This window comes from Meriones unguiculatus, chromosome 10 (assembly GCF_030254825.1).
Source record: "Meriones unguiculatus strain TT.TT164.6M chromosome 10, Bangor_MerUng_6.1, whole genome shotgun sequence".
NCBI classification, from domain to species: domain Eukaryota; kingdom Metazoa; phylum Chordata; class Mammalia; order Rodentia; family Muridae; genus Meriones; species Meriones unguiculatus.
In genome coordinates this window covers 86,975,721-86,989,664 of record NC_083358.1, presented here as the reverse complement: position 1 = coordinate 86,989,664, position 13,944 = coordinate 86,975,721, and the positions used below count along the sequence as shown (strand labels likewise).

Here is a 13,944-nt window from a genome sequence, read left to right as displayed (position 1 = left end):
GTGCATACCATGATTGCATTTCTGGGTCTGGCTTATCTCACTCAGGATAATTATTCCTAGTTCCATCTGTTTGTGGGCAGATTTCTTTCTTTCTTTCTTTTTTTAAGCTGAATAATATTAAATTGTGTAAATTCACCATATTGTCTTTATCCATTGTTTGGTTGGGAAATATCTAGGTGATTTCAAGTTTCTGCTATTATGAATAAAGCTGCTATGAACATAGTGAGCAAATGCCCTGTGGTAAGAGGGAGCATCCTTTAATTATATTCCTAAAAAAGATATATTTCTGGACCTTGAGGTTGATCAATTCCCAGTTTTCAGAGGAACTGCCATATTGATTTTCAGAGTAATTTTACAATTGGCAAAGACTTTTTCTTTCTTATTTTTTCTTAAATTTACTTATTTATTCATTTTTACCTCCTGATTGCAGACTCCTCACTCCTCTCTACCCTCTTTCCCCTTTACTTGCCCCCTTCTCTTCAGAAAAAGGGGAGCCCACTCCCCAAAACAATCCATCTGGCACAGCAAGTCTCATCAGGACTAAGCACATCCTCTTTCACTAAGGCCAGACAAGGCAGTCCAGTTAGTTTTAAATGATCCAAAAGCAGTCAATAGAGTCCAACTCCACCTTTTAAGGGACCCACATGAAAACCAAGCTATCCATCACTTACGTATGTGTCAGCGGATGAGGTTCTGTCCAGGCATGCGTCCTGGTCGGTGCTTCAGAAGAAGACTTCTTCTAAGGCAAAATCTCAATCATTTTCTAAAGTATTTCCAAAGTTATCGCAGTTTCCATAACTGAATTTCAGTACAGATTTTGCCAGTGTGTAGTTTTCTAGGCAAATTTTATTATTACTATTAAAATTATTAGAATAGATTTTGATATGGCCTTTCTGAGGTCACCAGAATTATCTCTCTCAATACTTCTGATTTTAATTGCCTTCTCATTTCTAAACTTGTATTTTCTTAACTTAGGTTCTTGCTTAACCATGCTTTGGTTTTCATAGTTAACATTATGTTTAAAAGAACGATTTCTCAAAGTTTTGTCTTTTCTCATTCATTAATAGCTGATTGAATCTTTATGTTTTCCTTTTATTCTTACATTTTAAAACTTCTTGTTAACTCTCTGAAAACATAGAATTCAAGATAAACCAATGACCTTAAAATTTTTATTATTAAACCTACAAAAGAAAAAGTAGTTTATTATATAACTCAGAGTTTAAAAAAAAAAAAAACGTGGTACAGGCTTCTTTTAAGAGAAAATGTGTCATAGATTGCAGTATATTTGAGAGAGTTCTGCTCTTGGCTGTCTGTGCATGCTAGCTCTAGTCATTACTCTTTCATTGATATATACAGTTCTTCTATGACTCATAATAGAGACTTTATCTGTCAGGAATATGATGCTGTCAATTCCCAAGGTAACTTGCTAGGCTTTCTGCTTGTTTTTTCTCTGTGAGGAGGGATTGAACTTGCAGTTCTCTGTTTTTCTCTCTGGGTGCAGATAAACAGGCTCACATGTAACAACCGAGCTTGCTAAACTTTCCTCAAATGGCAAGTCCACAGTCATGATTTCAAAGCTAAACTTCTCTTAAGTGGCTAGTCCACAGTCATGAGTTCAAAGTCCACCTTCTGCAGATTGGGAACCTTGGAGTCACCAGCATACTGACCATTTCCTGTGTATGCTGCCCAGCCTGCATGGTGTCATCTTAGCGTGAGTCACTCTCAGGATCTACAGGAAGTCAGAATTCTTTGTAATACAAATATTGTTACTGAGGTTGACATTCCTCACAGGTAAACTATAACACTTGCTGAGTATTAGCTGTTTCAGACTCATTTTTGAAGTGGAGTAGGATAAGTCTCCATTTACAAAATCAATGGCCACATTCAGGGTCTACTTGGCCTTATCAATTTGCTTCAGCAATTACACCACATCTGTCACAGAGAGTCCAGCCAGGGCTACTCTCTGTGTAAGCCTGCAATAGCTTACATTCATCCTGTGGGAACCATCTAATCTTAGCAAGGGGCAGAGCTGCAGAAGCCAATGGAGATTTGATGGGAACCACCACCATCTCTTCACATCCCACCTACACACTGGATGTCAGGTGGTACTAGAGAAGCTGTCCCAGTAATGTCTCTGATATTTGCATGTAGACTTCCCAGCTGTGATAGCTATTTCAGATCTTACTGCACAGAACAGAGATACAGTTGGGGATTACTTAACTGACAAGTGTAACAATTTCAATTATGTGTTTGGAGAGAAGGAGAATGCTCACTGACAGGGTCAGTGTCTCTGATGGTCTACTGGGACCCAGATGTTAGTCAGGCTCCATTTTACCTTTAACATAGGTCCCTACTTTGTGTCTCCAGGTATCAATGTCAATAAAGATCATGTGCCTAATAGTCCTTGAAATGTCTGATTATCCCTATTTCCCTAGTGCACAGTTGCTTGAGTAAATGCCCTTCATTCCCTATGGAGAACCAGGGTAATTATTGTAGTATTTGTTTGGTAGGATATTGCAGAGTTCTATGTAGGAGCATGGTGTCGCTCTTGTTCAGCAGGTTTACACCTGGAAATTGATTCATGGATCAGAGAGATGGCTCAGTGGTTAATGGCACTCACCATTGAAACCTGACAACTTGGGTTCAGTCTCCAGGCCCCACATAGCCAAGGAGGAAAATGACTCCTGCAAGTTCCCCTCTGACCTCTGTGCATGGACCCCTCACCTAGTTGCTTTCCAAAAACAAATATAATATATATATATATATATTTTTTTCAATGCAGTTTATTCAGGAACCTTGAACAATCATCTGACCCTGGGTAAAGCCAGCCCACTTTAAATAGCCTCTGGGTAGCCAACCTCAGCATGCCACGTGGGCAATGCAGATAGGTCCACATACATGGAAGCAAGCCAGATCCTCAGCCTTAGCCAAATGTGGAGTTGTTTGTGACAGAGAGCACTCACCATCGGGAAGGTGGAAAGCGGAAACCAGCTCCATCTTTCAGGCGTGGCATTACGCAGCTCTCTACAGTTCCCCCTTTTTGTTTTGGACACCTCAGGCAAGAGTAGAGGTCTGATCTCTGATATTAGAAATAAATTGGGACTTTGTACTGATGTTCATTTAGGTGTCATCCACTCAAAGAACATCAGACCCGTCTGATACCTTTTTCTCAGAGGCGGGACCTGGGGCATCAACCCGCATGCAACCAGACATGCTCTTCTCTGGGTCGAAAGCAGCTGACCCTGAGTGCAGTGCTTAGCCTCGCATCCTGAGTGTAACATTTTGGCTTTTTGTGGTAGCCAACCATGCTTGGGAAGACTGTCCTGCTTCAATGGCTGTAAAGGCCTGAATGGTCATGGCTGCATTACGCTGTTGTGAGACTCTAATCTTGCATATATACCACAGGCAAACCAAGGTTGGCATATATACCAACACCAGAAGGCCTGCTAACACTCCCATGCCCGCCCATTCCTTCAGATGATTCATGGCTGCAGCAATCCATGATGATAATCCTGTGGCTAGTCCTGCGTCCACTCTGGTAGAATTTACCATGACAATGGCCACTCTCAGCTGCTCCATCATAGTATCAAATTCTCCAGTCCAATGACCTAAAATATAGCTAGACACTTGTTTAGACAGATTTACAGCACAGGGAAAATTCTCATGTTGTATGCTAGTGACTCAAAGTCCAGCATACTTCCATTGACAGCCAAGTTGAGCGATTTGCCATAGGGTAGTAATTTGCTCCTGCACGAGGTCAATCCTCTGATTGAACACCATCAAACCTCCTTTTAGTTGAGCATTAATTCCTTTTTGTACATCTAAGGCATGAGCTACATTGGCTAAAAGGTTATTCAGGGTCTGAGCAGTCTGCCCAGTATGACTCATGGCGAATGCCGTGGTGGTAGCTCCAACAGCCGCCAATGAGATGGTAGTAACAATGGTGGCTGTAGTTCCAAGATCCCTTTTCTGTCTGAAGAGAGTCATAGCGTGAAGGCATCAACGGGCACAGGCACCCAGCGAGGCATGCGAGTAACCAGCTAGTAAATTTACTAGCATTATAGCATTGGGCAAAAAAGCAAGTATCATTACCAAAATTACTTGGCTCTATCTGGCTAATAATGAATAAAAATGGGGATATAAACAAACAGGTGTGGGCTTATAGGAAATATTATGAGAAGCCTTAACCCCCTCGTTGGAACATCCTGCATCAGTTCTAGAACTAGCAGTGGTGGTGTCCGAGGTCTGAGTAGGTTCAGGAGACCATTGCCCCCAGGGGTGAGACGTGCTCCATGTAAATTGACTAACTCCATGTTTTCCTCCACTTTTGAAAGTCATTTAAGGTTCTTAAATTATTTTTTTCCCTTTTTTTAAAAAAATTTTCATCAATTACACTTTATTCATTCTGCATCCCCCCATAAGCCCCTCCCTCCCCTCCCGATCCCACCCTCCCTCCTCCCTCTGCATGCATGCCACTCCCCAAGTCCACTGATAGGGGAGGTTCTCCTCTCCTTTCTGATCTTAGTCCATCAATTCACATCAAAAGTGGCTGCATTGTCCTCTACTATGGCCTGGTAAGGCTGCTCCCCCTCAGGAGGAGGTGACTAAAGAGCAGGCCAATCAGATTATGTCAGAGGCAGTCCCTCTTCACATTACTATGTAACCCAATTGGACTCTGAACTGCCCTGGGCTACATCTGTGCAGGGGTTCTGGGTTATCTCTATGAATAGTCCTTGGTTGGAATATGAGTCTGTGGGAAGTTCCCTGTGTTCAAATTTTCTTGTTCTGTTGCTCTCCTTGTGGAGACCCTGTCCTCTCCAGCTCTTACTATTTCCCAGTTCTTACATAAAATTCCATTCACTCTGCCCAACAGTTGCCCATCAGGCTTAGCATCTGCTTTGATAGTCTGTAGGGCAGAGGCTTTCAGAGGCCCTCTGTGGTAGGTTCCTAGGTTGTTTCCTGTTTTCTTCTTCTTCTGATGTCCATCCTCTTTGCCTTTCCGGATGGGGATTGGACATTTTAGTTAGGGTCCTCTCTCTTGCTTAGTTTCTTTAGATGCACAGGTTTAGTGGGTTTGTCCTATGTTGTATGTCTATATGAGTGAGTATATACCATGTGTGTCTTTTTGCTTCTGGGACAACTCACTCAGGATGATCCTTTCCAGATCCCACCATTTACCTGCAAATTTCATGATTTCCTTATTTTTCATTGCTGAGTAATATTCCATTGTGTAGATGTACCACATTTTCTGCATCCATTCTTCAGTTGAGGGACATCTGGGTTGTTTCCAGCTTCTGGCTATTACAAATAAAGCTGCTACAAACATGGTTGCGCAAATTTCCTTTTTGTGTCCTTGAGCCTCTTTTGGATATATGCCTAGGAGTGGTATGACTGGATCTTGGGGAAGCACTATTCCTAGTTATCTGAGAAAACACCAGATTGATTTCCAGAGTGGTTGTACCAGTTTACATTCCCACCAGCAGTGGAGAAGGGTTCCTCTTTCTCCACAACCTCTCCAGCATGTGTTGTCACTTGAGTTTTTGATCTTGGCCATTCTCATGGGTGTAAGGTGAAATCTCAGGGTTGTTTTGATTTGCATTTCCCTAATGGCTAGTGAGGTTGAGCATTTCTTTAAGTGCTTCTCTGCCATTCAGTATTCCTCTACAGAGAATTTTCTGTTTAGCTCTGTTCCCCATTTTTTAAGTGGATTTCTTGGTTTGCTGCTTTTCAGCTTCTTTAGTTCTTTATATATACTTGATATGAGTCCTCTGTCAGATAAAGGGTTGGTGAAGATTCTTTCCCAATCTGTAAGAGGTTCACTTTGTTTTGATGATGGTGTCCTTTGCTTTGCAGAAGCTTTTCAGTTTCATGAGGTCCCATTTATTGATTGTTGCTCTTAGAGCCTGTGCTGTTGGAGTTCTGTTCAGGAAGTTTTCCCCTGTACCAATGAGTTCTAGGGTATTCCCCACTTTTATTTCAAGCCGATTTAATGTGTCTGGTTTTATGTTGAGGTCTTTGATCCATTTGGACTTCAGTTTTGTGCAGGGTGATAAGTATGGATCTATTTTCATTTTTCTACATGTAGACATCCAGTTGGACCAGCACCATTTGTTGAAGATGCTATCTTTTTTCCATTGTATGGTTTTGGCGTCTTTGTCAAATATCAGGTGTCCATAAGTGTGTGGGTTTATTTCTGGGTCCTCTGTTCGGTTCCATTGATCCACCATTCTGTTTCTATGCCAGTACCATGCAGTTTTTAAAACTGTTGCTCTATAGTACAACTTAAGATCAGGGATGGAGATACCTCCAGAAGATCTTTTATTGTAGAGGATTGTTTTAGCAATTCTGGGTTTCTTGTTATTCCATATGAAGTTGAGAATTTTTCTTTCCAGGTCTGTAAAGAATTGTGTTAGTAATTGGATGGGCATTGCATTGAATCTGTAGATTGCTTTTGGTAAGATGGCCATTTTTACTATGTTAATCCTACCAAGCCATGAGCATGGGAGATCTTTCCATCTTCTCATATTTTCTTCTAGTTCTTTCTTCAGAGATTTGAAATTTTTTTCATACAAGTCTTTGACTTCCTTGGTTAGGGTTACTCCGAGGTACCTTATGTCATTTGTGGCTATTGTGAAGGGTGTTGTTTCCCTAATTTCTTTCTCAGCCCTTTTGTCTTTTGTATACAGGAAGGCTACTGATTTTTTTGAGTTAATTTTGTATCCGGCCACTTTGCTGAAAGTGTTTATCAGCTGTAGGAGTTCCCTGGTAGAGTTTTTGGGGTCACTCACATATACTATCATATCATCTGCAAATAGTGATAATTTGACTTCTTCCTTTCCAATTTGTATCCCCTTGATCTCCTTCAACTGTCTTATTGCTCTAGCAAGGACTTCCAGCACTATGTTGAAGAGATATGGAGAGAGTGGGCAGCCTTGTCTTGTCCCTGATTTCAGTGAGATTGCTTTAAGTTTCTCTCCGTTCAGTTTGATGTTGGCTATAGGTTTGCTGTATATCGCCTTTACTATGTTTAGATATGTGCCTTGTATCCCTGATCTCTCCAATACTTTAAACATGAATGGATGTTGGATTTTGTCAAAGGCTTTTTCAGCATCTAGGGAGATTATCATGTGTTTTTTTTTTTTTTCTTTCAATTTGTTAATATGGTGGATCACATTGAAAAGCCGTCTTCCATCCCTTTACCCTCAGGTAATGTCTATCTTTGTGACTTAGGTGTGTTTCTTGTATACAACAGATTGCTGGGTTTTGTTTACGCATCCATTCTGTTAGTCTGTGTCTTTTTATTGGAGAATTAAGTCCACTGATATTGAGAGAGAGTAATGACCAGTGGCTGTTAAATCCTTTGACTTTGATGTTGGCTGTGGTAATGTGTTTGTGTGCTTGGCTACTTCTAGTTTTGCTAGAAGTGGACCGGACCGATTCCCCCGCAGTGGGAGCCTCCCCTCACCTGGGAAACACGATCGATGTAGTTTCAGGGCCCCGAGTTCAGTCTCCTAGTCTCTGCACGGAAAGTGCTGTCCTGCTGCTCAGACATGCTGTTTTCCCGGCGCCGCCATCTTGCCCCCCCCCCCGTATAATAATATTTTAATTGGATCTTGTTTGAGACCAGCTAAAAGACTGCAACTTGTATTCAGAGTGATTACCCTGTCCCTTTGTTTTATTCATAAAGCATGAACAATATCCCTTGTGGATACCTTACACTTTTTAAAGGCTTCATTGACATACCCTACAGTATGGGACTGGAGAGATGGCCCAGAGGTTAAGAGCCCTGGCTGTTCTTCCTGAGGACCTGGGTTCAATTCCCAACACCAACATGGCAGATAACAATTGTCTGCAAATCTAATTCCAGAGGATCTACCACCCTCCCACAAACTTACATGCAGGCAAAACACCAATGCACATAAAGTAAAAATGACTTAAAAAATAAAAAAAAAAGAGAAATACCCTACAATTTCAGATTTTTACTATGGCTGGAGTGAATCTTTTTTATCTGAACCACAATAAACAAGTTCATCACATTCTTTTTTAGCATAATTTACAGTGTAAACATTCTGTTCTTCATTTTTTGGAAAGGAAGGAAGGAAGGAAGGAAGGAAGGAAGGAAGGAAGGAAGAAAGAAGGCAAAATAGGAAAGAAAAAACAAAACTTTTTATGTTTTTATGGTTATGAGATCATATCTTATTTCTTGGTTTCTACCAAAACTCACTCTCCTAACATACACATGCAGCTATGATCTGAGGGTGAAGACAAACATGCTGTATTTGTCTTTCGGTGTCTGGGTTCTCTTACTTAATGTAGCTATCTGTTGGTGGCATTGTGGCTTTGTCTAGTGCCTTGCACAGGGATGCATAAACCTCTCCATGGTGGAATATAGCATCCTTTGAGCATAGGTCTAGGATCTGAACACTGGGTCATGGAGTCATCCTTTTTCTTACTAGCTTGATTTTAATTACACTGTCTTTTCTACATTTGTCCCCAAACAAATGTAGAAATATGTTAATGTTCTAATTATTTACTAATTTCATTAAACAAATCTGTTCATTAGGACTTTTATAGTCATTTCTTGGATTATATGTTAAATATTTAGTTTTAATTAATCAACTGATATAAAATACCATTACTCAAAATATTGTTTCTTACAGATAATTTGTGGTAAAAGCCTTTCTACAGATGGAATGACTCTTAGCACTTTGAAAGAAAATGGCTACAAAGCTGCTTTCATTGGAATAGGTGAGTGGCTTGTTTGTAAATATTTTTTATGTAACTTTTTGTGATTTTTTTCCTGATGATATCTGGTAGAATAAATAATTTTAGACATTTTCCTGACGGAAACTGTATCTTCCATGGATGGGCACACTGCAATGACTGGACACACATGTATCCTGTGTTTACTTACATGGTTACACTACTTCATGTGTATCGAAAACAGGCTTTGGTAAGAGCTATTTTTCCTCTAGACCTCTCTTTGCACTGGAAACACGATGGGTAGGTTGTAAGGTGAAGAATGCCCTCCATGCTGTCAGTCTGGAGGAATGCTGTAGCTTTCTTTTGATGACAATACCTTTGATTAATAACGAAATACAAGGTGGCATTATTCTGCATTCATTTTATGAAGTCTCCAAATCTTTTCGGAAGTACTTATTCAGTGTAAACATTGAATGTAAATGAAAGTAAAATATTGAATTTCAAACAATTTTCCTCCACTTCCTATTTGTTGAGAGACCAGAAACAAATGATTGATTAAATTTCATCCTTGTTTCAAGAAGTTTTCCATATTCCATATTGTACTCTGGAAAATTCTGAGTTGTGAACTGAGCATATTAAATTGTTAGTTTTTCTAGTCAGCCCCACCCTTCTGTGCCTCAGCCCATCTCCTTCTCAGTCAACAATCTGTGAATACCTGAGTATTAAGTCTTCTAAGAGGCAAACTTCCCTTATATCTTTCGGTGATTACATGTGTGGCAGTGCTCATATGGTATAAAGGTCGAGGCCTCATTGTGTTTGTCAAGTGCAATCACTATTAATGATTCTTTACTCAAGAGATTTTGCTCATTTGAATGACACTAATTACTTTACCTAGAGCACTGGTACCATATCCAAGTTTGTATTTAGATTATTTAGATAAAAATAAATCACAGAGAAGGGAGTAAAGCTGCCATCATCCTGTAGTATTGGACTTCTTTTCAGAACTTGTAAGTACCGTTCTCATCAATATTTTTCTATATCGTTTTCATTGACTATTGTGACTAATCAGTATACTATTACTGGGAAAGGGGGAAGATCTGATATTCTTCCTAGGTTTTCCTTTCAAACACATTTTTTATTTAGACCTGCTTTTCAACTTTGTAGTTTTACTGAGAGTAAAGAGATAGCATAAAGACCTGTAAAGTATAATCTATGATACCAGAAGTATTGGATCTATAAGAGCTTTTGCTGCTTTCTGCCTCTTTACGGTCACAGATTCTTGGTCCATGATAAGTGGAAGATTTGTAGAAGAATAGTGTCTTTTGATGATATCAAGTAACATTAACATTCACCACTGGGTTTCCCAGGCGCACTTTCTATTACCAAAAACAAACAAAAGAAAAAAAAAAAGAAAAAGAAAAGAAGAAAGCCCCATAAAGTGCCTCAGACATAGACGGGTCTCTAAAAATTATTTAAGTTTATTGAAAATAAGTTAACAATTTACCAAAATAAAGTCTAGAATATTTTAAAGTGTTGGTGATTTTTATGCATTCCAGAACAATTAAAACCCATGATATTACTATTTCACTTTTCATCGGGTTGGTATTACAATCATAATGAAGTGAACAAATAGGAAGAACTGCATTCACAGTGCTGGAATTGCCCTTTCCCACTGTCTCATTACTGGCATTCTAGGCTTTATCTGAAATATAATCCAATTTTGATGTGACCATGGTGTTGGGTGTGATTAGCATTTTTTTTGTTGTTTTGTTTTTGTTTTTTTAATTCATAATTTTTATTGCTCATTATTATTAGTTACATTTTATTAACTCTGTATCCCAGCTGTATCCTGCTCCCTTATTCCCTCCCAATACCACCCTCCCTCCCTCAGCTTCTCCCTGCCCCTTTCAAAGTCCACAGATTGGGGAGGACCTCCTCCCCTTTTGTCTGGCCCTATTTTATCAGGTATCTTCAGGGCTGGCTGCAAAGTCCTCCTCTGTGGCCTAGCAGAACTGCCCCTCCCTTGGGGGGTGGGGAGTCAAAGAGCCTGCCATTGAGTTCCTGTCAGAAATAGTCCCTGTTCCCCTTCCCATGGGAAACCAATTGGTTACTGAGCTACCACGGGCTTCGTCCGAGTAAAGGTTCTAAGTTATATCCATACATGGTCCTTGGTTGGAGAAACAGTTTCAGAAAAACCCATGCCCAGATATATTTGGTCCTTGTAGAAAACCCAAGTTAACTTTAAGAAAAGAAAAACAAACAAAAACAAACAAACAAACAAACAAAACAACAACAGCAAACTCCAAAAATTCCAACAGCAAAACAAGTAGCCACTAATCATGGAAAATCAATTTTATTGGAAGGGTAAAAATAAATGAGCAAATGTCATTGTTCAAGATTATAAAGCTTTTCTAGAACCATGATTGAAAGCCAGCATGTTCTAAGGACACCTGCCTGCACTGTGACATCACACTTAAGGCCATTGAACATGATGACCTTATGATCTTGAGAAATTAGATTTCATGCTTAGTTTCACCAATTTGTTACCACCAATTGCATTATTTTGTTTCATTCAGTTACTAAAAGAGAAGAATATTTTATAATGTGAAGATTACCAAATATTGCAACAGCCGAGGAAGAGATAATTACAATTAAGAAAATCCATTGAGAACTGTGGTATTAAATTTGCTGTTCTGTGGCCTTTACTTAACTCTCTTGTGCCTTCTAACAGCCAGAATTCTTCTCTGCAAAAGTTATTCTTAATTAGTTTCTTAATCAGGAATTTCTAAATTGTAGATAATCATGTATGCTTTCTATTTATTTAGAAGAAAATGCAATAAACTTTTAGACCACCCACTTTACTTCTGCCTCCCAGATAAAAACTGGTTAAATACTCAATATCCACAATTATGAATACATTATTTAAAATAATAAACCTGATTTAATTGTAGGCAAAATGCATGGATATGTTGCTGTGAATATTACATTTTTTTTTAATTTGTAATATTGTTTAATCTAGTATCACTTGTAAGTACTCTCATATAATTGTGAGATGGCTCCCAAGAATTTGAAAATGAGGGAAAAGGAATTCCAGCTGAGAGTTCATTAAATCATCTGTTAATGAGTTCATGAAAAGCCCCAGAGGGGATAAAAGAGATGTAGGGCAATTATTCTTTGATCATATTAACATATCTATAGAAAGCACATATTAATCTTCAAAAGCAGGTGGTAGGATGGCCACCTTATGAAAATGGGAGAAAGTAATACAGATTCTCAGAAAACTTTCACAGTATTCCTTTAGAAACACTCACATAAGTCGGCCTTGTGTGGTTTAGCCTACATCCTGGGATTGCCAAGGAAGTTAATTATTTTTTCAATTTTCCAGTCGCATTTTTATGCATTTCATGGGCATGTCTGTACATGTGTGAACACATGTGAAGGCTAGGTTTTCTGAGCGTGAGAAGGCTCTTTTCACCCTGTGAGTACAAGTATCAAATCTAGATCATCAGGCTTGACTCAAGTTCCCTTACCTGCTCATCTTTGTTGCTGGCTCCAGATAAATTTGTTTTGAAGATGGCGAAATCTCCTTGTAACTGATTCCAAGTTCACACAGTTGGTGTTAATTCTAATATAGTTTGAGTGTCAGAGACAAAGATCATGAGTAACCCTTGTCTTCATGCTGTTCTTCTCTATTTAGCTCCATTGTGTGTTCTCAAGTGATTGCCTCACACCCATTGTCACTCACTTTAGACACTAAAGGTGAGAAGGACTGTCATCGGACTACAATAGCTTTGTGAATGTACCCTTTTAAAGTTACCATTTGCAGACCTCACCCACTATTTCATATCTAGTCATCTTTCTAAGAGGGTATTTCCCCAGTATTCTATCTATATACTTTTCTTCACTAAGAAAACCCTTCAATCTCTTTCTTGATGCTAATATCAATACTTCAATAATATTCCTCTCACGAATATTCCTTCGTGAGAGTCTCATGCTGATACACTCAAGCAAATGTTTTTCCATGTTCATACATAATGAAATACTCCATTATATTTATAGAAAGGAATTCAGACTCCATTTTATTACTTTTGGTTAGATGTGCTTATCTATTTTCTACTAAAAACTTGCAAATAGGGTTTTACTTCATTTTGATACTTAACATTTTCATCATACTCTTGTTACAATGCATCAAAAAAGAATTTTGAGAGCTGAAGTTTTCAGAGAAAAAGAAGACATAAGAATGTTATAATTTCCTGATAAGGTTTGAGATATTACCATTTAACTATTTAAAGTTCACTCATTTTCCTTTTCCTCTCTGTTTTTGTTTCTCTCTTTCTCTCCCCTCCCTCCATTTTCCTTCCTCTCAAATTCAAAGACAAGTTTATTGGATTTGATTTTTATGTAATTGCTCTATCTATTCCTTATCATGGCATCTAGAATTACACTATTATTCTATTTGTTTTTAATATTTGGGGTTAAATATTAAGGTGGGTTTATGTACTTGTAGAGGTTTTGTTAATCATTTTATTTTACATAAGAAAATTGTTTTAAGAGCTGGTAAATTTTATCAGTGGATAAGGGCAATGTGATAACTTGAGTTCCCTGGGCCCCACATAATGAAAAAAGAAAATAAATTCACAAAAAGAGTTTTATTACTTACAAACATATGTGCTCCCTTATAAAAAATAAATTTAAAAAATTGAAGTTAAAATGACAAACATTTTTATGATATCGGCTTTACTTGTGGGTGGAAACTTTTAAATATTGCCCATGGTAAAAATATATTCACTTTGTTATTAATTAATTAAAGTAAATGTTTCCTCTAAAATAGTGTCTTACGTTATTTTATTTAAAGTAATGAAAAATATAGATAATATTTTTCTTCTTTTAAATTTATTTAATCACTTTACATCCCAATCGTTACCCCCTCCATTCTCTTCTCCAGGTTTCAACCTCCTTTATTTCTTCCCCATATCTCCCTCTTCCCCTCACAAAAGGAGATTCCTTCCCCCCATCCACCTACACATCCCAGCACATCGGGTCACATCAGGCCTGAGAGCCAACTCTACCACAGTGTCCTGGCAAGGTAGCCCCACCAGGGGGACGTGATCAAAAAAACAGGCAAGAGAGTCAGTGTTAGATACAGCCATCACCCCACTCCCTTTGCTAGGAACACACATGAATACTAAGCTGTCCATCTTGTACACATATGTGGGGGACCTAGGGCCAGTACATACATAA

General features: G+C 38.7%; 1 protein-coding gene across 4 annotated transcripts in view; it reads left to right on the top strand.

Moving 5' to 3' along the window:
- The window catches only part of Dpyd (dihydropyrimidine dehydrogenase), a 925,939-nt gene that overhangs the window by 268,918 nt on the left and 643,077 nt on the right, over nucleotides 1-13,944 (top strand). For all 4 annotated transcript variants that reach the window (XM_060392818.1, XM_060392819.1, XM_060392817.1 and 1 more), the window contains exon 8: nucleotides 8,661-8,748. In XM_060392818.1, coding sequence (XP_060248801.1) covers nucleotides 8,661-8,748 — 88 coding nt within the window. The remainder of the gene's footprint in view (nucleotides 1-8,660; nucleotides 8,749-13,944) is intronic.